Source organism: Asparagus officinalis, chromosome 7 (assembly GCF_001876935.1).
Source record: "Asparagus officinalis chromosome 7, Aspof.V1, whole genome shotgun sequence".
NCBI lineage: Eukaryota > Viridiplantae > Streptophyta > Magnoliopsida > Asparagales > Asparagaceae > Asparagus > Asparagus officinalis.
This window is the reverse complement of record NC_033800.1, coordinates 238,562-266,225: the sequence shown is the minus strand read 5'-3', so window position 1 is coordinate 266,225 and position 27,664 is coordinate 238,562. Positions and strand designations below refer to the sequence as shown.

At 37.3% G+C, this 27,664-nt stretch overlaps 1 protein-coding gene and 1 long non-coding RNA gene across 2 annotated transcripts; one reads left to right on the top strand and one right to left on the bottom strand.

The window, feature by feature from the left end:
• Positions 9,219–13,824, bottom strand: LOC109850921 (sulfoquinovosyl transferase SQD2-like). The gene is given in 12 exon segments (XM_020421005.1): positions 9,219–9,692; positions 9,695–9,869; positions 10,293–10,349; positions 10,543–10,620; positions 10,743–10,830; positions 10,913–10,996; positions 11,073–11,128; positions 11,609–11,682; positions 11,775–11,892; positions 13,198–13,268; positions 13,411–13,477; positions 13,604–13,824. Coding segments are annotated over 12 exon segments (1,326 nt in total). The 5' UTR covers positions 13,738–13,824; the 3' UTR covers positions 9,219–9,368.
• Positions 16,273–18,184, top strand: LOC109846586. Its single transcript, XR_002248563.1, has 2 exons — positions 16,273–16,437; positions 17,896–18,184. It is a non-coding gene; the product is annotated as an uncharacterized LOC109846586 (long non-coding RNA).

The window sequence follows — 27,664 nt, the reverse complement described above, 5'->3', positions numbered from 1 at the left end:
AATGGAATTAGTGAAGAAAGCAACAATTTTTCCCGCGAACAAGCACATTAGCATTTACCAAATTCTGCAAGATGTCTTTGAAGACATAGCATTTTCTGATAGGATGTCCAAGGAATATGTGATAACGACAATAGTTAGGGTCATCCACCTTCCCCGCTTCATCCGGCTTCCTGACTTCAGGCAACTGTAGCTTGTTGTTCTTTCGAAGCAATTGGAATAAGGTATCTACATGCTCCTCTTTAAACGAATACTGCTTGGGCGCTCTTTGTTGATTTGGCGCCTTGCCTTGCTTAGTAGGCGGTGGTACTCGTGTGTAGGTTTCAGCTGCCAAAGTCTCTTTTCCCTTAGACCGCTGGGCGTTGTGCTGATTGCGTTGCTGCTACGGCTTGGGTTGTGGCACTTCTTCAGCTTTAACTTGCGCCACTATCTCTTCAGCTTGTTCTCCCTGTGAAACTAGTTGTCTCCAGGAGCGACACTCCGCTACTCCCATCTGAGCAAGGAGCTGGGTCTGCAAGTTATGCTTGCAAGTTTCAACCAAGGTTGATTGGGTCATACCTGACGGGCATCGCAGTGCCATGCTGCGGAATCTCTCAACGTAGGTCTTGATGGACTCTCCCCTCCTTTGCTTGGTGGCGAGAAGAGTCGGGACTGAGACCTCTGTGTCGTCCTCAAAGAACCTGGCCAAGAATAGCCTTTCCAGGTCTACCCATTTCTGGATAGATCCGGCAGGCAGTTTCATAAACCACTCAAAAGCGACATCCTTGAGGGCACCGATGAACAGCCGGGTCAAAATGGCGTCGTTCGCTACCACATCTCCAGTTTGGGATTTGAAGTAGTAAATGTGCTGATTCGGCGATCCTGTGTCATCGAACGGTTGCAAGGTAGGGGCCTTAAACTTCGGTGGGTAGGGAGCTGTATCCCACTCAGCAGGGTAAGGCCGCACTACTCCTTCGCGGAGCTCGCTTCTGTTGGCGATTGCGTTGAGGTGAGCCTCCAGTTCATCCATTTTAGCAGACTGAGGATGCAACTCTTTTTCCATCTCCTTCTCATTTTCAGAAGAAGATTCCAGGTTGTGAGTCTCACGATCCGAATGTTCGTGCGCCTTCAGCAAGGAGCTGGGCCAACATATCCTTTACTTGGAGAAGTGTCTCCTGTTGCGCTTGGAGCATGACGTGATGTTCGTCAACTCTCTTAGCTAAGTCTTCATGGTTCCATGTCGTGTAAGCAGAGACCTCACGTGCGACAACAGAACTTGAAGATTGAGATTCGGCAATTGCCGAATGTAATGTTCATCATCAGAAACGATCCCCTTGGCTAATCTTTGATAATTAACCGGACGGATAGCTCCTGTCTGAGTCCGAGTACGCCGATATACTCCTTCGAACTCGTCACAAATTTCCCGAACAGTCGGGGAATGACTTCTTTGTGACTCATCAGAATCGGTATGCGAGGTTTTCCCTCGGCCAATCATATTGATAGTGACCTGAGGGTATTCCGCTTCAGCTGTCTTCTTTCTGTATCGGCGTTGTCGCTTGGCAAGTCTAACAATGTTCGTCAACCTGTCGAATATGGACTGCCGAGGTACGGATGCGCAACAATGGCATTCTAAAAGGACTGCCGAGATAAGCCTCTCACATTGGCATGAGTGAGCTGCTTGTACTGTTGGTTTTCCTCTTGACAATAATTCTCGCAAATTAGGAACTTGGGAGGAAACTTTCCCCGGGTGTGGAGGCAGAGATGGAACCCCCTGCCCTTGGGTGGGTGAGATTGGTTCTTGTCGAACGTGGATTTTGAACCCATGCTGACTTTTCTGAACCTGGCGAACCTCTTGAAGATCACGTTCTTGAAGAACAGCGCTAGGGTCGCGTTCTTGAAGAATAACGCGAGGGTCGCGTTGGGCTTTGTAAACATTAGGCCAAGGCCTACGTTTAAATGATGAAACAGACCTCTGAGGGTCATGTTTTGGTTGAACGCGCCCCTGATGGTTGCGTTTGGTTGGTGAAACAGACTCTTGAGAGTCATGTTCTGTTTGAACGCGCACCTGAGGGCCGCGTTTAGTTTTGGTAGCTTCCTTCTGAGGGCGGCGTTTTGAAGGGACAACACACCATTCAGGGTCGCGTTTCAGCTATATCAGCCGAGGTTCGTAGTCGGGCTCATTGCCGCGAAGCGAACGTTCTGTTTTGGGAACGCTATGCTCGGGTAAAATTTCAGAAACGCGATCTTCGCGTTGGGCCAACATTCGGCTTTCACGCAGGTGTGCTCGTCGTATGGATCTTCTCCGTCTGCGAGCGGTGTTTTTCTTGACTTGTTTCAAAGCCTTAGCAGCAGTGTCGTTGACGTTTATGGATCTCGTCTCCTCTATAGGCCGTTTATGGCCTGAAGCACGTCGTGCTGACGCGTATGTGGGATCTTCAACCAGCAGAACCAGTTTAAGTTCCTGGCCGAAGGAGAAGGCTTTCTTCGGCGTTTCAACAACAGAGTTGATCTCCTTGGAGATCTTGCGGACATCGCGCTTAGCCTTGGGGCTAAGCGATCCAGAGGATAAGGCTTCCTCATATTTTGCTTGATCAAACTCCACGACGAGAGTTTCCACAGTCGTTCCCATGAGGTGGACGTCGGACTGCGCCACCACTTCTTCATCGGAAAAGCTAGTCCCCAGCAGAGTCGTCATCTTTTGTTTGTTGGAAAAAATTGCAATAAAAAGAATAAAAGAAACTTGACTTGTATTTCTTCGATCCCGGTTACAATTTGATTACAAAAGAGAAGAGAACGAATTTGGTTCTCTCCTTTGTTTAAAACTGGGTTCTTCTCGGTAGCGATGGAATGCCTCCTTCGATTGTTCGCGTCGAATTTGCTCTCCGTTGATGATCCGACCGTCTTTTATCTCGTGGGAGCAATGAACTTCTGTGGAAAGTTTTAATGGGTAACTCTTTAATGAGTTTAAGAACTCTGAACGAGTTAGAACTCTGTGAATAGAGTTGTTAGAACCGAAGATTCGGTTAATGACCAAGCAGATATTCTGTTGTTGAAGAATCCCTTCAGATTTGATCTTCTAAACTCGATTCAAAAATCCTATCTCCAAGGATTTCGTCTCTCCTGCCTCTCTGTGCGGTTGAGATCCTGAAGAACTTCCAAACCCGTGCGGTTTAGATGCTGAAAATCCAACCTGCTGCCTCTCCGTTCCCAAAAAGCCAGCCCTTAACTCAGTTGAGTTTGTTGAGATTTTATAGGTGGATAAGAGGTTGTAACTGCCCTCTAAATCTGTTCCTAAGTGGGCGTGATTTCCTCAGATTGTGGGGAAAATAGTTCTGAAACCGTTCGACTCATGTTTGAACGAGTCAAACGCCCAATCTGGCGTTCAGAACCCCAACTTCGCGTCTTAAAATTGAGACACGAGGTTGGGTGTTGACTGAACATCAATGAACGCAAGGGTCGCTCGTGTTTTGTTTGTTGCAGCTTGGAAACGCTGGGGTCGGGTGTTGGTTGAACCTCAAGAACGCGAGGGTCGTTCGTTTTTGATTTGTTGTAGCTTGGAAACGCGGGGGTCGCCTGCACTTCCAGAATTATAACGCGGGGATGACTTCCGCGTTTTAAAAGGGGTTAGTTGATCTGTAACCTCTTCTACAGAGCGTTGCAAGGACCATTGTTCAGTAATCCTAGCTTTAGCTGTTGTGGAGTGTGAAAGTCGTCAGATTGTAACTTTCACTATAGATTGTGAAAACTACTAAATAGAGTTTTCATCAGTTGTCGGAAGTGTCGTTGAATTGTAACTCCTCTCGATCTATGTGAAAAGTCATCCGTTTGCAGCTTTCGTTTGTTGACATGAAAGCTATTTGATTGTAGCTTTCATTGTTGGAACTTGATGGGGATCAATTATCCATTGTGATATTTAGATGAATATTTTCCCACAGCTCTCTACCAAGCAACTCACCAACTAAGTCCAACCTTTTATTTCTGAAATCATTACACTGCTCATCAGCATCTCTAATAGTTGCTAATATAATATTAGTCATGTTGTTGTCGCAGCCATCAAGATCAATCATCTCAAACATGAGGTCGTGTTTGTAGCGATTATAATGCCGCGAATGCAATGATTTAGAAATCTCTTCTGTTTTGATTGTAAGGATGAATTCTGCTTCTTGATTTGAAGGAACCATTGTCTTGTAATCCCGTGGGGATCAGCTATCCATTGTGATTTTTAGACAGCCTACATGTGTCACAGTAGTTTCCAAGCAATGTTCTACCTGATACATTTGGTATTCTAGATGTTCATTTGTTTGGCATGTTTAAATTTTATATGTCTACTTCATGCCAATCCCTTTGTTGACATCATTGAACCAGGTCATGTGCAATATGGGTCAAACATGTACAATTGAATTCATGTCATTGAACCAGGTCATGTACATTTGGTTATACAAGTCATTGCACCAGTTTATTTATTCGTGCACAATCAACAACACACATTAGGAGTTCAATATACCAATCTGTCAAAATACAGTGCTTTATTCACATCACAACCACTTTCACATTACAACCATCTTCACATTACAACATACAGAATTAAACAGAGTGTAAACATTCCTAATAACAATATAACTTAATAATCCTTTTTTCTTTTGCAATCTTTTCGCGCAATTCTAATCTTTTTTTCATCATTTTCTGCACTTCTTCCAAACAAGAAGCAGCCTCATGTTGAGACAATTCGACATCCTCTTTAAGCTTGTAAATGTCCTCATTGCATCCTCTTAGCTGATTTTCACACCTTTGAAGTAACTCCTCCTTCAACAGCAACGTATTCCTCAAATCATTGATCTCCTCTTTTAGAAGCGGAAACAATTGACAGCCAACACTACACATTGGTTTGTCAATCCATTCCCAAATACCACAACCACCAGCCTATCGTTACTCAAAAATCAAAGGAGACCATGATCAAGTGAGATGCGCAAAAAATTACAACTTCCAAGTAAAAACTGCAGTTGATTACTGCAACAAATGAGAAAGTAAATTTAACTTACATGCTGATTGCGGCATTTGTAGAACTTCCGTCCTGGATTTTCATCAGTCATAGAAGTAAAATACTCGCAATCCAAACAACAATTACAAACCTTCACCCCAGATTGCTTTGCTAGATCATTCTACTGTCGTATAGCTTTTATTCCATTGAACCCTTGCCTGCTTCTTCCCATGCTCGTGCTTGACACTGATCTTGAGCGACAACTTGAAGATAAAGAATCCATCACTAATTTAACTCCCACTGAACCTAACCCTAACCCTAGGAGGTAGAAGAAGATGGAGTAAGAAGGAGGAAGAAGAAGATAGAAGCCCTAATCGGAGATATAAACCCCCATTTTGTCGAAATTTATTCATCCCAACAACCCGCCACGCTGGAGTCCACGTCAAGGCCACGTCGGAGTCACGTGAGCTATCGCGTGAGAATAATGGCCGGAAAATTGACTCCGGCCAAACTTAAGGCCTATATGGCGCCAGAGTTGAAATTTTATACCAATCTGATAAAATAAAAAGATTATATACCAATATGTCCCCAAGCCTCTAGAAAATATACCGATTTGGCCATTTTGCCTATTATTATCTTATGCCTCAACAAATCAATTGAGCGAATACACCTGAGTAACCAAGCAAACGCATGTGCTTGTTTATCTAAATCTAATATCTCCCCTGCCAGCAGCTCGAGTTATGTTCTTACTCGTCAAATGCTATCGATCTAATCTTTTTTCAGATTAGGACTAAAACTCTGTAACACTTCTCTGAACAATACGGATCTATATATTAGTCCACATGCACTCTTATATGCATCTGTTTTGCCGTGTGATTATCTCATAGAAAAAGCAAAAGAATGTAATTATGTGGAGCTCTGTTATATATTTATTTAGCAATAATCAAAACAGGATGTCTAAGAAATTCATTAACTTAGGAAAATAAATTCAGAATATATGCATGAAAAGAATGAAAAAAGAAAAATTGCAGTGAGAGAAGACAGAGAAAAATAGTTAGAAAGCCGCAAGGAAAGCTACAATATATCATGACATAACAACATGAGGTGAGCATCCTGCTAAGTTATTAGCGAATAACTTAATTCAATAGCCACCCAAGCCCAATGCTGATGTAAAACACACGACAAACATATTTATGTGGAAGCGGGACAAACACAAGGCCAAACGTGGACCTGGTCGAGAAAAATAACTTGCCGCGAAGAACATGTCGTATCTTTCAAACCGTAAGTCGGAATTGGACGAATTATATATGAAAATTGCGTATTTTTTTTAGGACGGGGCTAACCAAATCAACTAAAGTTTAGTTTGTCGCCGTCCGTTTCACCAAATTCCCTCCAAATTGAGAGATATCAGCGTTTTTGTCAGTTTTTTCTATTTTTGGTAATGTTTTAGGAGTCTGTTTTGATTAGGAAGCAAATTCGGTTTGATCCCAAATTTGATCGACGGAGACCCTTCCATTAGTTTAACCTGGGTTCTTCTTGATGTCAATAAGAGTTCAGATCCTTGTATCCCGTTGACGATCTGAACATGTTGCTTCGTGGAACAAGGTTGATTCCTCTTTGTTGGACGTTGAGGAGAAGAACTTACGAGGCAAGTGTAAGGACTCTTGACGAGTTAAAGGACTCAGAACAAGTTTAAAACTCTTTGAAAGAGTTAATTAATCCAACCAAAATCGGTTTACAAGACAATATCAAAGCTCCGAAGCTCCAAGCTCTCTGTTGCCGATGAAGATGATCTCCAAGAGCCTCCAAATCTGAAGATATCCAAAAGAGATCCCGAACTCAATTGAGTTTCTGGTATTTATAGGGGATTAAGGGGTGTAACCGCCCCCTTAATTCGCTTCTAAGTGTGGGAGTGATCCACTCAAATCGTGAAAAATAGTTTTAAAACCGTTCAACTCTTGTTTGAATGAGTCAAACGCAAAATCCGCATTCTGGCGTGAACTCTGCATTCTGGGATTGGAACGTAGAGTTGAGCACGTAGAGTTAAGCTCCGTACTAGCGGCTATAAACGCAGTGGTGAGCCCTGCGTTCTGAGCTTAGAATGCAGTGGTGAGCCCTGCGTTTTGAATCTAAAACGCAGCCACGACCTCTGCATTTTGAATCTAAAACGCGAGCTTGACCTCTACGTTTTGAATCTGAAACGCAGGCACGACCTCTGCGTTTTGAATCTGAAACGCGAGCATGACCTCTGCGTTTTGAATCTGAAACGTAGCCACGACCTCTGTGTTTTGAATTTGAAACGCGGGCATGAGCTCTGCGTTTTGAATCTGAAACGCGGGCATGACCTCTGCGTTTTGAATCTGAAACGCGGGCACGACCTCTGCGTTTTGATTTGAATAGACCGTTAATTTGTAGTCTCTTTTGGTAGAGTATTGTAAAGATCGTCATCTTGTAACCTTCGTCTTGACTCCTTGAAAATATGAGAGTCGTCAGATTGTAACTCCCGATGTTGATTGTGAAGGCTGTTGAATTAGAGCTTTCATCGGTTATTGTGAAGATCATCAGATTATAACCTTTATCGATCTACGTGAAAGTTTTTAAATTGTAGCCTTCTGGAAGCCGTCAAATCGTAACTTTTATCATTGGTGTTTGATGAGGATCAGCTATATACAATAATTTTTAGACAGCCTACAGAGACGCGCTAGGTCCGGTTGTCCTTAGCGATCCAGAGATGGGGGACTTGGAAAGGATCCACTCCTATGCCGGGTCACGGGAAATGGATGATCTATTTGATGATAGTAGTCCATTACACTTTTTAATATTTTAAATTTGACCCACCAAATCATTGAAATGCTAGCTTTCCTGTTCCTATACTTTGTCACAGCTACTCTTGATTGGAGGGATTATTAGCAATTTCAATGATATAAGGGACTAAGTTTAAAAGTTATGGACTCATTCTTGTATAAAAATATAGGGACACAATAGTAATTTCAGTACTTTGAGACTAATTTTAAAACATAATATACGTGTAGAAGTATTCTTTAGCTAATATATGTATTGCTTTGTCCATATCATCTTCAACCAGTAAGCAAGAGATATTGTGCAAAAGGTAACCTATCATACACCAGACCCACTGTTTCATGACTTGTGAAATTAATAGATAAGCAACTTATGTGTCTTCATGAGTGTTGTAATTTATTATAGTAATACCTCTTTTTTGAACTTCATATAAACATAATATACGTGTAGAAGTATTCTTTAGCTAATATATGTATTGCTTTGTCCATATCATCTTCAACCAGCAAGCAAGAGATATTGTGCGAAACGTAACCTATCATACACCAGACCCACTGTTTCATGACTTGTGAAAATAATAGATTAGCAACTTAAGTGTCTTCATGAGTGTTGTAATTTATTATAGTAATATCTCTTTTTTGAACTTCATATAATTATATTTTGTAAATTCTGAATAGTGGATAAAGCCGTCATATGTGAGATATCTGAGAATTGGAGATTTGAATAGTGGATATCAGCGTTTTAATCGGTTTTTTAACTATTTTAGGTAATGTTTTAGGATACTGTTTTGATTAGGAAATAAATCCAATTTGATTCTAAATTTGACCGATTTGTTTACTTAATTATAGGGAGTCTTTTAAGTACGTATAGTTTTGTTATTCTATTTTTCAATAAAACTTGGGTCCGCAGTCTAGTTTGTTTTCTATTTAAGCATAGGATTGCAAGCCCTATAGGTATAACTTCTCTTCAATAAAACTCTCTTTTATATTACTTCTTGGATTCGAGGTTGTCTCTTTGTGAATTCGAATCCTGTTCTTTGTGGATTGAGAGAACGCTCAGCGGATTCGGAGGTTTCTTGCTTTGTTGAGCAGATTCCAAGGTGCTGCGCTATGTTTCATTCCTAAAAATCATGAGGTTTGACTCAGATTATGATGTTACACCTTGTACATATGTTGCATCGATAGTTTTTTTTTATTCTTTTTTTTGGGTGATAATTAAGGGTGAATGCACAGGGCGAATTCAATTAAAACAAGTTTCAATCAAGATTTCAATCCCATAATGCATGGTTTAGTGACAAGGAGATGTGCTTCGACGGTGCAACAGGATGTTGGAAAATGAGACCCGCTGAGGCATGAGCTTAGGTGACAGAGTTGGAAGAAAGTTGGGAAAAATGTTTCAAGAACAAATCCAAACTTTATGGAGAAGCACATCACAATTGAAGACTGAAATGGTCCGGAAAATGGAAACAAACTTTTAACTGCAGAAGCGGTTTCCAATATTATTACCATTAATACTAATTTACATTTTAGTACAAATCAAACAATTGCGTCAAAATCAACCCAGTCTACTCACAAGCTGCATATACTGATTCACCCGTAATATACATATTCCTAGCGTATCAACCGTAGGTTATTGCATGCTGCGAACCAAACATCCTTTCAGCTAACCACTGGCAAGGACTAAGCATCTGCGCTCTCTTCTTCCGCCAGTACCAAATAGCTGCATTGTACTGCTCGTTGCGTATAATCCTGGTGGCTGCTCTCCAGTCGTATTTCTCCATCTCCTCTCTTGCAGCCTTTCCCATGGCTTCCCTGAATTCCTGGTTCGTCAATAGATGCTGAATTTTGCTCAAGCAGTCATTGAGATCTCCGGGAGTGAACATGAAGCTGGTTTTGCCCTCCTGCTCTGCTGGAATGATGTCAAGAACCCCCCCTGCACGAGCACAGCCACAACGGGAACTCCAGATGACATGGACTCCAGAACGACTTGACCGAGGGTCTCTGATTCTGAGGGCATCACAAATATGTCACCACTCGCATAGGCTTGAGAAAGTTCCTCCCCTTGCAGCATCCCTGTGAATACTGCAGGCATGCCTGAAAACATTTTCTCGAGGTCGCTCCTACCAGAACAGAAGAAACGAATGTCAGTCAAATGATCATGTTAGCACTTCTGAGGTAATATTGGACAAGATATGCAGCCTGTAAAGATCAATGAATGAAAACAGGGAAGATGCGGAATGATGAGGGTGTGTATATTATTGGTGCGATATGTTCATTAATTTGGAGCTGAATACAAAATGTTGAGGGAGGTATCATAAATATGGAATCTCCTTTATCCTACAACAAGATAGATAGAAGCTCTTTAGTGTGTTACTTTCCATAAAATCAAAATTATCCTTGTCATTTATGTAGGTAATGGCATCCTGTATATGGCTATTGAATTTTTTTTTTCACTGCCACGTCTATTTTTCCTTATTATCACTTGAATGCCTATACATAAAAAACGTAATCAGTAAATACCAAAACATGTCCATATAAATTACCTATATGGTCCATCGCCTATGAATGCAATCCTTACTCCTGGCAGCCTATCCATAACCCTGCACAAAGGTACAAGCAGTTGTTAAAAAAGTGCAGGTGAGGAAAGCAAACACATGCAATAGAGAATCACATGAACCAGAAACAAGAGAGATACATGAAATAGACAGATGCATGAAACAAAGAGGACAAATTCTTGTCTAACAAAAACATGATAATATGCCAGTATGCAGAGTTTCAGCACTAGTAACTCACTGTTTTAGGAAATCCAAGCTCTTTTCTACTCCCAAACGGCCCACATGAATTATCAGTGGTTTTTCTGGTTCTCCATTACTGAACATACAGGAACAACAATTTTAGCCAAAATCTAAGCCATATAAATGTATGTGTTTTTTGTTTGTGTGGGTGTGAAGGTGTGTGTGTGTGTGTCCGTGTGTATGTCAGGAGTAGGGTACCTTAGCCTCAATCGCATTTCGTAGTTGCAAAATCGGGGGTGGAAGCTCTCAGAATCAACACCCTTGTTCCAAAGCCGAATCCTATTTGCTGAAGAAACAAAAGCGAACAATAAGCAAAATATACAAGTGAAACATGAAAGCCGCAAAAAACAGATAATGACCAATCTTACCCGTTGTCACATCAGCGGCTTGAAGATCCCTGCTGATAGCAGCTGAAGGCACCAGTGTAAGATCAGCAGCTCCGTGCAGGAATTCTTAAAAAGCCCACAAAGATGTCAGTAGCATATCCATATAAGTTGAAGAAAGATTAATAATACGAAGATTTCTTACTTATGACCATCCACATGGGTTTCACCAGCCAACTGAAGGTGTATCTGGGAATGTATCTGTTGCGACAGCAGTGAAATCAGTTTCGCAGCTAATTCTATGCCCGTAATAGAATCAGGTCAGGATAAGCCAACAAGATTTGGAATTCACATACGTCCATCAAAAGTTTTGTGTGCACATGTTCACCTATGCCTGCGTGAAGGGTTGGGGGGGGGGGGGGGGGGGATTTAATATCCACACTAACTTGAGTATCAATGACTCGATCCAAGTTATGGCTATTCAACATAGTTTATAAGTGAGAGAGGGCATATGGAGTTTTTTCTGCCTACCAGGTGAGAAAAACTAGAATAAGAGGAACATAAACTTCACAGATAGAAAGCAAGGTAGAACCTGTGTTTAATTACAAGTCTAGCATTGTAGTTAGAACATGTGTTTAATTACAAGTCTAGCATCGCGGTTACAATGAGTGGTTTGTCAAGGATGAAATTTATAAAATAAAAAAGAAATTTATAAAACAAACAAGCTGCATATTGACTCACATTGGAACATGGGTATGATATGACATTACTATTGGGACGCTAAGCATTTTGGCAATAGCAAGAGCACCAAACACCTGAAACATTTTACAAAAAGTTAAGAGTCAATCATGCAGGGGGGAAAAAACCTGAGTCAGACTTATTGCTAGATCTTTAGGAAGAGAATTACCATGATTCCTGGTGAAGAAGCATGGATTATATCCGGTTTAAATTTTGCCACCTCTGCAATTATTCGCGGGCTAAGAGCTAGTGAAAGTGGCACCTTTTGATACCATGGACAGGGAAAGCTGGAAATAAAAAAACATTAAAAAATAACATCAGTAAAATGTATTCAGTCCATATTTGAGGATTATAATTTTATACTCCAAAATATTCCCTGCAGTGCCAGAGTGTCCTTTTTATGGGTCGAAACCTTTCTTTCTATAGAAATATTCTTTTAAATCCTCTTTTAAGCTCTGTATATTATTGTAATTCATCTAACTAATTAATGACGCTCCTGGCAGTCTTGCCTCAGTTTCCCTAAACGGGAAGGAAAAAAAAATCCACTTCTACATGCACCTGCGTAAGAAAATTTGAATCCGTGTTGTTAAATACTATTTTGAAGTCTAAAATTATAGTTTCATACTCTAACAGTCTGGAGTTCTCAACGTTTTCTGGCACATATTCGGGTGGAGCTTATCACTCAGTGGTTATATAGAAGAGACGATTATCTACGTGTTGGGATTCCGAGGGCAAACACAAATGGTGAGAGAGAAGGCCAAACACAATCAAAATAACGGCACGAACACAAACAAACCAATTTAACGTGGTTCGGCAAGTTGCCTACGTCCCCGGGGCAAGAAGGAGATGGATTTTCACTAATAGAGAAGAAGCGTACAAATAGAGATTACAAATTCACTCAAAATCTCTCAAACAAACCTCTCAAATCTCTCAAACAAAACCTAACCAAATTGCTTAGGAAACTCTCTTTTCTGTACACAAAACAAACCACTTTTCAACTCCCAAAAACCCTAAAATCGTGTTTGTATCTATACCAAACACAAATCCCAATCAGAACATGAAACTGCAATCAGGCCCAAACCCGACCAGTGGTCGACTGCCGAAACCGTCACGGTCGACCGAACAGAAAGACAGGAACCAAAATCGATTACAGGGTTTTGGCGGTCGACTGCGGCGGTCGACCGGTCAGAGCTCCAGAACATATCCATGTATCGTGCATGTTTGCGGTCGACCGCGCCAAAGCTCGCGGTCGACCGTCAAGCACCCAAATGGCTGTATGCTTCAAATTTCCTGAACTTTAGCAATATTTTCGCCGTTTCTACACTACGGATGAGTAAATTCTGGATAAGATTACATAAAAAGCTCGATATATCTAAAAATTACTCCATTAGATTTAATTAATTGTCAGGTGTGGAACATCCTTTTTCCTTTTCATTATTCTAGGAGACGTGAGACATCAAATTGTTTTGAGGAAAATATACATAATACCCGAAACTAAAATTTAAAAATAAGAGAAACACGCAATTCCATAGACAAGATGAAGCGAAAAAAAATTAACGAGGATGTTAAACCACGGAGCTAGGCTGGCTTACCTCCAGGAACCAATTACCTTAGCGCCATAGAACTCCTCAGGCACTCCTTCATGGTTCGTCACAACTATGACCTGTAATATATACAGTAGCCGATTAGGCGGGGGGGAAAAAATGTTACGGGCAGCAATCATTTCTGAAGCAAATCAAAGCGTCACGCTAATTATTTATATAAAAAAAAAAGAAGAAGGATAATTAATTAGTGCAACTACGTACCTCATCTCCCATTTCACGTAGGTTCTTGATGAAATTCTGAAACCGGTTTTTGTAGCCAGAGACGTAGCTGCAGATATATAAGAGAAGAGGAGAGTAAATTAATGATGTTTATATATAGCTTGTTTTGATGACAAGAATTAACAGGGTAGGAGGTAGAGATGAAAAGACGAGACGGGGGCCAGCAGGCGCTCACGCGAAGGGGGAGGGCTCGACAAACAGAGCAATCCTGCGAGGCTTTGTCACGGACTCTGCGTCCAACAGGAGGGGAGGCGCCGCCTCTTCCTCCTCTTGATCTTTGACGACCTGATCTTCCGTCCTCATTCCCATTGTATCTCTCTCTCTCTGGCTGGTCGGTAGAAGACCGACGAGGAAGAAGAAGAAGAAGAAGAGAAGAACTACGGGGGAGAGGGGAAGGCCACGCTCGATCAGTAACAGATGACTTAACGAGGGAGGGATGAACTTTTTATAAAGAGGGAAGCGTGGGAATTTTGGAATCTAATCAGGTAGGACGAGCTACGTACGGGAGAGCCCGGAGAGGATTTTGGCCAAGGTATATTCTTTATTCTCATGCAAGATGATGGAATAACATCGCGGCATATGCCCCGGTTGATTTATAGATACGCCCACCTCCCTCTTTAATTTTAAATTTTTTGTCGGCTTTTCATATATAATTTTAGTAACAACCTGATGACGATCATCTTCCTCTTCCCAAATTGAGTACCCATCGCCGCTGTTCCGTTTTGCCCAAGTACAAGTCATTAATTAACTGCGAAAAACGGCCAAAGTACCGTGGAAGCATTCGATTAGGCAATCCAATAAGGTAAAGCATGCGTCTTTAATTTATAAAAAAAAAAAAAAAGCGTAATAGCTGCTTTTCCTCTGAGGCCCAGGCCCAGGCCCAATGCTGACAGATTCCCTTTTCATGAAAAAGAAGCAGAGTTGCCAATTTTTCGGTGCTTTTCCCGGGCCCCTCGAATCTAATTTAATTTCTCCTCTTTATTCCGGATAAACTAATAAGTATAACTTTCACAGCTCTCAAAACCTGGAACAATTAATGTTTTGATCAGTCCAACTGATCCTCTTTTCTAGGAAACAGATCTAGAATTCAGCTTTCCAATTTTTCCTTTAGGCTGCGTTTGGGAACTTGGATTTGGGCTTTGATTTAAAATCCAGGGTATTTCAAATCCAAATCTTTAGTTTGGATTTTGATTTGAGCTAAGATTTTGAATCAATTGATTTAACAAAAAGGAATTTAGAAGCCCAAAACAAGTGATTTCAAATTCCACCCCACCTCCTGTCATTTATCAAATCCCAACCCGATCCTCTCTTTCTCATTTTTTTTGCCACTTGAAAGTGTGAATTTTCGATTCTTTTATGTCATCCTCGGTGTTGGTTGAAGTATTTAGCTGTCTGTGTCAAAAGGTTTGGATTTTTGATGACGCTGGTTGTAAATTGATGGGAGCTTGATCAGCCTGCAATTGGAGTCGGAGCTGGGCTTCTTGTGTGCTATTAGGATTGTTTCTGTTGGTTTGTAGGATATATATTTAGATCAATATATATAGATAAAATGTTGAGGATGAGTTGATCCTGCTTTAGGAACTACTTCTTCAACTATTAATTTTTATTTGACTTGGTCTTGTGAAATCGGAGAAGGAATTTGGGTGTTGCGAGGTGCTTATGTGTGATAATGATTATTTCTATCTGTTGTAGACTTTCTAAAGAAATATATGGGTAATAATGAAGAACTAATCTTCCTTTTGAACTACTTTGGAGTATAATTTGTTAAAGAACCCAACCAATGGTTTCCCCACCTACTTATCATGATTGGATGATAGGGTCTCCCCATCCACTTATCTTTTGAAAGTTTTTGAGTACTTAGAATTCAGGTTTTCAATGAAATGGGAGCAAATTTTTTTTAAAACATTGGAACTCTAGAGTTCATCATTTTCGTAACAATAGCATATAGTTACTGATTCATGGTCTGATAAAAGAAGATTTTTAAGATACCAAAACTTTTAGATTGTTCAGAGTATTCAGAGATAATGCAATAGGTTGTTGAAGATTTTGTCAAAATGTAGGAAACCCTGTTCTCCATGTTCTGATCACAATATGAATTGGACGGGAATATTGTTTTTGGTTTGTGGTGCTTATGCAGAGATAGAGTCTTGATGATTACCATTTATCATTGGGAACATGCCGTTATCGTCACGATCGCATAAATCTTGTGATGTTTTAGGAACTGTCTTCTTGTGATGTTTTATATCTTGAGAAAATGAGAAAATTTGTGACCTTTTTCTCTAAATTATTATCTCCTTTTAAGTAACTAATTAGCTTCCGTCAAGTTGAAAAGAGCAGTCTATGTTCTTTATAGGGTATTACAGACGATAACCTACAATTTTTCTTGGTTTTACTAGAAATCTGTGCATGTCTTCTGTGGCTATACCATCTAGTTGAGAAGAGTGAGTCTATGTCCTTTATAGAGTATTACAGATGAAAACCTACAAGTTTTCCTGGGTTTACTAGAAATATGTGCCTGTCTTGCCATGGATACACCTATGAAATGTGGATCTATAAACTTCTTTATACAAGAACTTGGTTACAGCTTAAAGCCTTACTGATGTTTGACTAAGGCAGATGTTTGTATCCACATCACTTAGCATGTAGGATCTGAAGTGCACTTTATTATTCATAAAAACAAGCTTCGTGATTTTGATCCTGCATCTACCACTATTTTGGAGGATACAAAACTGTAATGAGCCTGCACAATCTTTTGGTATTGTAAATGTCTCTGTTCAGTTAGAACCCATATTGATGCTCTTCAAAGTTCACTTCTTTCTTCTGTTGCCTTTAGATGTTTCCGTTTCTTGACCTTTATCTAATGTTCAGATCTGCTAGTGAACTTGGAGTATGGGTGCATTTTGCTGCTGCCCATGTGGGGAGGATTTTGAAGAATATGCTCATCCAAGCAGTTCGATTTATAGACACTGCATATGTCTCAGATACTTCTTTCATCAGCTGTTTAGTGGGGTAACTACTTTCATTTGTCTATATGCAATTTAAACTTCTTGTCAGTTTGATCATTAAGATCCAGTTGTTTTGATCTAAACCATCTTCTGTTTTAAGTTTATGCAAACAAATAAAAATATGGCGATGCGCATGTGTGGGTGATGAGTGTGTGTGGGTGGGTGATGGGTGTTCATTCTTGCGTGAATACATTTTCATACAATCAATAAAATAATTTTGAAACTGGTATATGAATCCTGTCCAATGAAGTTGAAAATTTCCATTATTATGCTTGCTTTCTTTATAAAGCTCTACACATAAAAATGCTGTGATTTAGCTATTACCTAATTGTAGAGTTATTTTACTGCAGTATCTGAATGCTTCTTTAACTAGCTGGACAATTTAGGTATACTTGTCATTCAGGAACACTAGTGCTTTTTGTGGTTGTGGTATGTATTAGGTATACTTGTCATTTGTTCAGATATAGCTGTCACTGCATCTAAATTTTCTTCTCCCCTTGACTCATAACCACCCCCACATTGATGAATAGGCTTCATGTAGCCTTAAAAATTATTGATGTGCTCATTTTCTTTGCTAGTAAGGTAACTAGGTTTTGATCTCGAGAGGTTAGTGGGTGGTTGATATAGTGCTTGGGTGCCATTTTGCATCCAGGAGTCTCATATTCATTGTGTGTTATACTCGGACCTGGTAAAATGCTGTATAACTAATGTAGCTTACGGGCTAATGTAGAGTAGGTTGTTCTTTTAGGTCTGTATTCTTTTTTTTCTTTCAGCTCTGTATTCTTTTTTCTTTCAATTTGTTGGAAAGAACATGCATTCTCATTTTTCTCTGTATTCTTTTTTTCTTTCAGCTCTGTATTCTTTTTTCTTTCAATTTGTTGGAAAGAACATGCATTCTCATTTTTGTTCTTCACTTTGGGTCATTTCTTGTCTGATTTTTTTTATTTTACATGTTCTGTATTTCATAGACTATGGTCTTTGTTTCAACCGTTCCTTGTAAAAATCAAGGATCTGAATAGTTTTGACTGTTTAATTCAAGTATCTGAACGTATTTCTGAATGTGTTGAGTTCTGAGATCCGAAGTACATGCTTCCTTTTTTGTTTTCTTAATCTTTTTCTTTTTTATATTACCTGTGTTTTTTCTCTAGGTGCTAATTCTGGACTGGAAGTAATTATTTGTGCTCTTCCTTTGGTTCATGTATGATGTTAGACAAATTTGAGTGACTAAGTCTCATGTATGATGTTAGGCTGAGTTGTAAAGTGTGCGCAAATGTAGTTCTCATGTTTGTTATTAGGTTGTGTATCATCTAGTGTATTGATTTTCCTAACCAATACTCTCACAAGTCTCCATATGCTTTTATGCTTATCTTACTCAGTCTCACTTATCCGACATTTTTGTTTAATTTGTTAGCTTGTTAGCTTGATTGAAAAAAAATTATTGATCTGCTTATTTTCTTTGCAGGTTTTGGGCTCCATATCGTGATGGCTAATGAATTCCTCTTTTGTTCCTGCAGATAGGGTTTATCATACGAGCACTTCTGAATCCTCAGTTGTAATTTCTTTACATCAAGGATACTTCTCTTCTCACATGCTATTCAGTTTGCAACTCTTTGTATTTTTTCTTATTAACATTTCTTTTGGTATATCAAAGACCAAATTGACTATGTAATTGTCAGTTGTACCTGCATTTGAGAAGATAATGGAATTGTTACTTATTTGCTCTGATATTAACTTATTCTCACTTTGAATATGTATGAAATATGAAACAAGCCTCAAGTGTTTTCCAGTCTGGATATCTATGAAATATGCAATGGTAATGTATTATTTAGATGTTTTTTTGTAAGATACTTGATATGTTTGTAGAGTTTTTTTTTATTTTTATTTTGTTGAAATTCTTGCAAGTTATGGTGGGCAATTAATTTGAAAACTTAGCAAATGTAGCTATTATCGCCAAAATTACCTAAATTTGTTTTTATTTTGTTACTATTTTACACATCTTCATTACGTTTGATGTAAACAAGATGGGTTAAGAGAATAAATTTTCTTTAATTTTAAATTCAAATTCATGTATAATAAAGTACCCAAACATTAGATTTAGAAATCAAAGATTTCAAATCCTTTCATTTAATAAAGATATCCAAACAAAAGATTTTTTAAATCATGGATTTCAAATCCTAAATTTAAAATCCCTTGATTTTAAATCAACTTCCCAAATCCAAATCAAAGTTCCCAAACGCAGCCTTAGAGAATATCCACAAATTGCATTTTGCTCTGTAACGTCTTATTAGTTAGATATAAATAATTCAGAAAAATACGGGGACTCGATATAACTATACAAGCATTATACTTTGTTCAGTAGCATGCATCGTCCGTGTAGACATATGTAGAGTTACTTTAGCTTGCTCATTGTATATCAAGGTCTATTCCCACGCAAACAAAAGTAGAAATTAGGCAAAATATATAGCGGTACGGGGACCATTGTCTTGTTGCTTTCTTTAGGAATATGGCCTGCTACATAATACAACCCATAAGTTACTCTAACACCTCGTTTAGTACACGAGAATGGAGTTAAATGAGAATAGAATGAAGATGTGAATGAAATGGAATTAATGTAAAAATGGAATGCTTATTCATATTCTCATGTTTGGGTGCGATTAGAGAATTAAATTGGAATATTTTTAAGAATGGTATATCCGAATTTATTTTATTACTTTTATTCTCACTTAAGATCAAATCCTTAATAATCCATTGGGAATAGCAATTCTCACATTAAGTGGGAGTTGATTAGAAGTGGAAATGACATTTCTAGCATCCAATAATACATCATGTTTGGTATGCAGGAATGAGAAGTTGGGATTACATTCAATTCCCACTCATGCTCGCATACCAAACGAGGTGTAAGGGGTTAGTTAAGTGGAACTATAAACTAAAAGAGTGCTGCTACGGGGACCCAAAATATGGGACCAAGGGAGGGGACAGGTGAGGTGTCCCCTCCCTATTGCATAATGAGTTGGCAATGCCAACTCATTATGCAATAGGGAGGGGACACATCACCTGTCCCCTCCATTGGTCCCATATTTTGGGTCCTTAAATCATTTTCCAAACTAAAACTTGACCTATTGTTTGTTTTTCTTTTTTGCAAATAAGAAAATAGATAAATTAAGGTATTATATCGTCAAAATGCATAAATTATAGCATTTTGACTCTATCAATTTATCCCACATCGTTTTACCAAGTTTATCCCGCATCAAAAAAATAGTCTTCATTGTCTTACTTTAATAAATATCCTAATTTTGCTTGAAAAGTTTCAGTTGACTAACATCGAGTAACAACTCCAAATGATTGAAAGATTTTCACAAAACAAGGACGAGATATATATAATCTGACCATCCAAAAAATTACGTATTAGATATGACTTCACATGTCGCCCTTCTTCAGTCTATCTGAGTTCAGAAGCTAAATATTGATAGCGGAATGCTCAAAGATGGCAAATAATTATATGCGATAAGGGGCTGTTTGGTTGTATGTTTTTACCATGTAAAAGGATGTAAAGTGTAAAAAAGTGGGTCCCAATATCAGCTTTCATCACTTTCAATTGTTTGTTTGTAGTTGTGAAAATAGTGTAAAGTGATTTCATATGCTGATGTGGCTTGTAAAGTGATTTCATGAAAAAAAGACATGATTTTAGGAGAAAGCTAACATTGAAGTTAGAAAAAAATAATAAAAAATAATTACAACCAATATGATCATTTGAGTAGGAACCACTTTTTACACTTTCCAAACAAACAATTAAAATTTTATTTTGCAAACCAAACAAGTGTTTTATGATTCCAATGGAATAAAAAACAAACATAGAAAAGTATAAAAGTGAAATTGATGAGGTGGACAATAACTTTCCAAGTTGTGTCATAAATACACAACTTTACCAACAACAATCAAACAGCCCCTAATAATATCACAATCGAATGGTCTAAGACATTTAAGTCTTAACTTTTTTTTTCCTTTTAAATGCTAGGACTTCACACTTATAATATGTATATAGAATGTGGTTTTATGTGCACTAGTAGAAAATCACGTATTTTAGAGGGAATATTCTAGACGGGATTTTTTCCATCTAGAATGTATTAAACTAGACGGAAATTTTCCGTCTAGAATAAAACATTATAGACGGAAAATTCCGTCTAGAATAGTATTCTAGACGGTTTCTTTATTTTTTATTTTTTTAAAAATAACCAGGTATTCTAGACAGAAATTTCCGTTTAGGATGTATCCTAGACGGAAATTTCCGTCTAGGATGTTTTGGCTCATATAAAAAAAATAAAAACCAAAATTTTCCCTATCCCCCGCTCCCCCAACCCAAAATAAACACCGATCTTCGTTCTCTCTCTCCTGCCTTCACCCAAAAATCCCCATATCCTCAGCCCCTTTATCCCCTTCCTCCTCATCACCTTCACCATCCGCCACCAGCTCCTCCACCGCTCCTCTTCCACGACCAGCACCACCATCGCCTCGCTCACCCTCTAACACCTGACCAGCCGCCTCTCCTCTTCTCACCGCCGCTCCTCCCACCCCGCTCAACCCCTCCGACCAGCAGCAACACCGCTCCTGAACTGTGCCACCTCTCCTCTTCTCGCTCGCACCCAAAAACTAACACATTCCGCCTCCGCACCCACAATTTCTCCCCAGCCTCCCTCCATCTCACGATAAAACCATTCATCCCAATAACCTCCAAGAGACTCAGCCTTCCTCCTCCTGCTGCCGTGGCCGAGGATGAACTCGCTGAAGATGCCACCGCTGCTGCTGCTGCTGCTGCTCCTGCTACGAAGCCCAAGAAGGGAAAGGCCGCTTTGCCCCTCAAAAGGGACAGGGTAATCCTACTTTCAAACGATTGGTGCCCATTTGTTTAAATCCGTTTTTAGGTTCTGGGTTGAAATTGGGTCTTTTCCGTACAATTTTCTTTAAATTTTTACCGGCATGATAAAAAATATATATATTCCCCAGCAAAGCATTAGACAGAAGCTGACCCCCGGTTGTGTGTGTAATTTAAGTGGGCTATATATTCCCCAGCAAAGCATTAGACAGAAGCTGACCCCCGGTTGTGTGTGTAATTTAAGTGGGCCGATCTGATGTCTGATGTTGTTGGCCTCGGTAGAAGCTGACCCCCGGTTGTGTGTGTAATTTAAGTGGGCCGATCTGATGTCTGATGTTGTTGGCCTCGGTAGGTGCAGACTCGGTCGAAAACGTTCTTGTAGGTACAGAAGCTGAGCGAGAGCAAGGAGGAGTATGATATTCCCACGGCCGTATCCCTTCTCAAGCAAACTGCAAGCACCAAATTTGTGGAGTCAGCAGAGGCTCATTTCAGGCTGAACATTGATCCCAAGTATAATGATCAACGCAGCCACCATCCGCACGATCAAGCTGTCATTGCTGGGGCCAAATCTATGCGATAATACCGCACGATGTTGAGGCACGTTATTTAAAAAAAGGTTCTCCTTTTCATGTTAATTAGGAGTCAGATATGCTTACTGCATGTTTGTCATTTGCGAGTATCGATTTTCTTAAAGGGGCTATTTGTTTCGCAAAAAAACTAGGAAATCAAAGAATAGGAAATCAAAGAATAGGATTTCTTGTATTATGGTTGTTTGGTTGGTTAAAAAAAGAAGGAAATCAAAGAATAAGATATGAGATAAGATGAGTTGTCATCATATTATTGGATGATGTGAGTGATTTTTTAAGAAAACTTGTTTTGAGGTTGTTTGGTTGGTTAAAAAAATAAGGAAATGTATTATAAGAAACCTATTTCCTATAATAATTTTTTTCTAGTGTTTGGTTCATTCTTAAAAATAAGAAAATAGATGAGATAAGATAAGTTGTTTGTATATTATTGGATGATGTGACCCACACTTAAGGAAATCAATTTTTTTTTTTTTGAGGAAATGGGTGGAAATGAAATATTAATGAGATGAGATGAGTTGTCACCATATTATTGGATGATGTGAGTGATTTTTAAATATGAGAGGAGATGAGTTGGATGATGTGACTCATTTCTTGTGTTTGGTTTATTTTTAAAAGTAAGAAAGGATATGAGATGTGATGAGTTGGTCATTTCTTTAAATTACAAAATGAAACAAACTGAAGAAATGGAAAACCCTTGAAACCAAAATCCTATGTGGCACATAGGAGATTTCTTGAAAGGTGATGTGGTGGGTGTTTTCTCATTTTTTTTAGCAAACAAACAGACCCTAAAATATTATTTTCATCCAACATCTCATCCACATCATCTAATAAAATATTATTTTTATCTAACCACTCATCCATCACATCTAATAAAATATTATTTTCATCTAACAACTCATCCATTACATCTAATAAAATATTATTTTCATCTAACAACTCATCCATCACATCTAATAAAATATTATTTTCATCCAAATATCACTCAACTCATCTCTTCTCATCATTTCAAATCACTCACATCATCCAATAAAATATTATAACAATTCACCTCATCTCATTAACATTTTATTTCTCTGTTTTCATCTCAAAAAGTTGTGAAAACACTTTTCTTAATCTTGGATCACATCACCCAATAATAGAATGATAACTCATCTCATCTCATTTCATTTCTTATTTTTAAGAATGAACCATACAAAAGAAAACAACAAACTACAGGAAATAGGTTTCTTATAATTCATTTCCTTATTTTTTTGGCCAACCAAACAACATCAAAACTAGTTTTCTTAAAAAATTACTCATATCATCCAATAATAATGTGACAACTAACATCATTTCATTTTCATTTTTTTGATTTCCTTCTTTTTTTAGCGAACCAAACACTCCCAAACCAATTCTTCATTTTAATAGTTTTCCATTTCTTTGATTTCCCTTTTTTTTAGTAAAACAAACATGCCCTATTAGGATGAGTTTTAGGGATGGAAATAGATTATAATAATATTTTAATACGAAAAGTACATGGAAATCATTTTCTTAGTTTTTAGGAAACCAACCAAGGGCCAAACAAACAGCCCCAAAGTGAAAATTGATCATTCTTCCTTCTAAAAGTGAAACCACGTGGTTTGTATATCTGATTTTTTTTGTTCTCTATGAGTTATTTTTTGGTTATGCCCACCATGCTTAAAAATATAATTGTACTAAACTTTTTAGTTTTGTCACTTAACCCTCAATAACTTTTGGCCGAAAAACCCAATAACATTGTTTGCAATTTTTGGTTTCACAAGGAGCTATTTGCAATATTCAAACTCTTAAGTTGGTTTTTTTATAATTTAATAATTTTTAGGGCCTGCTTGCAATTTTTAGATTTTTTCAATGGCCTTTTACCGTATGAAGGACTTAGGTGAATCATACGAAACATCACCCACACCGACGCACAAAAAGGAAAAAAAGAAAGGGAAAAAAAAGAGTAATAATCTAAATACCCATTACTAGAAGAAACTCAACAAGGAAGTTGTCAATGGTGATCATCCAGAAATTTTTATTAAGATAGCAATAAATACAGTCAGATCATGGTTCGGGTAGATAAACTCTCATGAATGATATTCTTCATTTAAATTATATACAAGGACCTTTAAATGTGATCCACCAAACCGATCAATGTTATTAACTCATATAAGCAATTGCAGAGGCTAGCTACAATAAAAAATGTAGAGAATCATTGCCTGCATGCTTCACAATCCCATGGGGATAGTAAAGAACAGAATCCCATTCATTGTTTATTGAACCTATTCGTACAGAATAATTTTAAATCTTTTGCCAATAATGTCTTTTGAACAATAAACAATCTTATTTCTTAATTTTATTCAAGTTGCATTTAGGTATATTTTGATTATCTTTATTTTATTCACTTCATATGAAAAATAGTTTAAATGATCTTAATTTTAATTATAGCATTATATAAATTATTTACTAATAATATTTTTTGAACATTAAACTATCTTATGTCTTACTATCTTAATTTCATTTAAGTTGCATTTAGTATATTGTGATTATCTTCATTTTATTCATTTCATATGAAAAAATAGTTTAAATAGTCTTAATTTTAATTATAGCATTATATAAATTAGTATCATGATTTCCAAGCGGAGACATGTTCTCTAACCTCAATTTGGGGGGTGAGGGGGAGGGGGTTGGTGTTCACGTGCTTTTAAGTGGGGGCAGTCATTAAATCTTGTAAATTATATTCGGATACAAGTGATTAAAACATGACGAAATACAGATGAATTAATAAGATCGTGCTTAGCATGAGCTAAAAGACTAGTTTATATGTAAAGAAAAAAAAACTAAAATATAATTATTAAACATTTTTTAGGTATGGATAGTTATGATTTGATTAGGATTGTGAAATATTTGATTATAATTAGAATTTGATAATTATGGATATATTTAATTTGATGGGGATTCTTGTGCGAATATGAGGGCATATGTTTGTTTGCATAGAAATAGCAATGAAGTAGCTGAAGTCATGGAAGTAGGAACTATTTCTGAGCAAGAAAAGTATGCTTGTCTATCGGGAAAAGCTATTTCTAGTACTTGTTTAAATACTGACGTGGCGCCTACATGTCATCCCTACTTCTTAAATCTTTTTCCTCCTCTCAAGACTCGAAAGTACCTCGAAAGTGGATGAATTTGGTTGATTTAGGAATAAAATCTATTTTTTTATTTCAATGATATTCTCTATTTCTAAATCAAATCCTGAAAGATGTTCATTCTTTCATGCTAATAATAATTCTAATTGCTATTTAAAAAATAAATAAAGTGGAAGTAATATTATTTCCTCTACTTTTAAAATTTATGAAATAAAAAGGTACTTCTGCTAATTTCTACTTCATTATTGTAAAAGTAATAGATTTGATCTCCTTTTTATTTTCTATAAGTCATGTCAACCAAACATGCCCTACAATTAGATGTCCACATGACACATCCTTATAGGATAATGTGTGTCCACTTATTAATTTTTTGGTATGGCACATATTAATTGTCTATGCATGTAAGAGTACCACTAATTTCTCTTTATATATACAAGTGTTATGCACATACTGACATAGGTTGATTTGTTCTCTATAAAAATTTTTGTCACAGTTTTTCTTCTAAAAATTAAAATTACTTCTATTAAAAAATTTAAATTATACTATTTTTTTTCTTTGGACTGTTGTTCCTTCTTCAAAAGTAAATAACTTGAGTTGAAGTTTTTTTTTTATAATGAGAATACAAAATAAAGACATGTATAATTTTTATATTAAAATTTAAAATTCAAATTAGATGATTTAACGCCAATAGAATATACCTCTTTTTTATAATATTCTAAAAAAAGAAAGCACTATCTCACTCAATAAGTGTATATAGAGTTTTTATTTTAAAATGTTAATTTAAAATTAGGGATGGACATGTGACATTCTTTTTGAGATGAAATGATATAGTAAATTATGAATTTTTGTTTATATATAATTGTGGATTAAACCCATTTCTTTTTCTGTCTCTAGCTACCCTTTTACATAGTTTAATTTGTCCAGATTTTTTTTTAACTTTTGATGTCTTTCACTTGATTCTCTTGTCCATTTAGTTCTTATTCCTAATTTGTCTACTTCGGTATGTTGTAACATAATCACTAAGATAATTTTTTCATTAGACTGCTAATATCTATCCGCTATAAGAAATTAAAACATGGGTAAATTTTCATAAACCCCAATAAGATCAGACATTTGATATTAAACCCCAATTAGCTTCAAACTCTCACTTAAACCCCCAATAATTTTTAGCAGAAAGCTCCCAAATTAAATTATTAGTTATTCAGTGGTCAAATAATGAAAATATCCCCAATAAATTTTGAAAGAAAACAGGCAATGAGTTTTTAGTTTTCTCTGTCAGCCCCCAGTAACTTTTGATGTATAACCCCTAATAATAATTGTTTATTATTTTCAGAGTTCTATATATTTTTTACATTTTAAGGATGTTTTTCTAATTTTTAGATTTTAAAAGGGTTTTTTGTGATTTTTATTTCTGTTGGAGCTATATGTAATATTTGAGTTTTTCTGGTAATTCTTTGTATTTTTTGAATTCTTATGATTTCCTTGTAATTTTTAGTTTTTTGAGGTGTTTTTTCATGATTATTAGATTTTTCAAGGGGTTATTTGTAGTTTCACATTTATTAGAGGGATGCTTATAATTTATATAATTTTTAGTGGTTTTTTTTAATTTTATGGGTTACTTTACAAATAAGAATGGCTTAAGAGGTTTATATTGGCATTAAGAGATAATGTTCATGGGTGTAACATTATGGGCTAATTTCCTATCTAGGATTAAGTGTAGAAAATCAAAATATTTTGGTGGAATTTTGAAACTCTAAAACTTACCTGGGGGCTTCAAATTGCAAGCCTAGTGTCAAAATAGATAAACTTATTAAAAGTTTAGTGAAATATATAATTTAAAAAATTACAGAGATCCATGTGATAATTTTTTGAAATGTAAGGCTAACAATAAACCATTGATCCCTTGTTTATATATAAAAGAAAAGATAATTAATTAAAAATGTGATTATTAGATTTTTTATTATGGGCAATTAAAAAGATTTAATAATATGATTATTTAAATTTCTAATTATGGATAATTATAATTTTATTAAGGATACCAAATATTTGATTATAATTAGAATTTTCTAATTTTAGATAGATTTATTTTGATAAGGACTATAATTATGGATAAAATGTTGGGAAAATTTCTTCTAGACCCCAAATTTGAACTTTCAATGTGTCCCAACCCCTCCTATTTTTTTTAATGTGCTTTAGCCCCTTTTTTTTGAAAAAATGCGCCCAATGCTCCTCCATCATGATTTCAGCTCATACCAGCAGTTGATTAGACATGCTAGCTCATGATTAGACATGTCAGCTGGCTTAAATCCCAAATTTACTCTCCTCTTTCTCATGCAAACAGATGTTAGCTTTTGTAGTTAACATGTTACCTCTTACAGCTAACATGTTAACTCTTTGGAGCTAACATGTTAACTCTTTGGAGCTAACATGTTAACTCTTTGCAGCTAACATGTTAACTCTTACAGCTAACATATTAACTCTTCTTAATGTGCCCACACGAAGTTCCTCGTGACGGCGCCGGCGGCGGAGCGGAGGAGGGGGGCAGAGGGAGACCGAAGGAGGAGGAGAGAGGTGTAGGGGGAGGTGCAGCGGGGGAGGGGGGCGAGGGAGGGGAGGGAGGCGGCGACG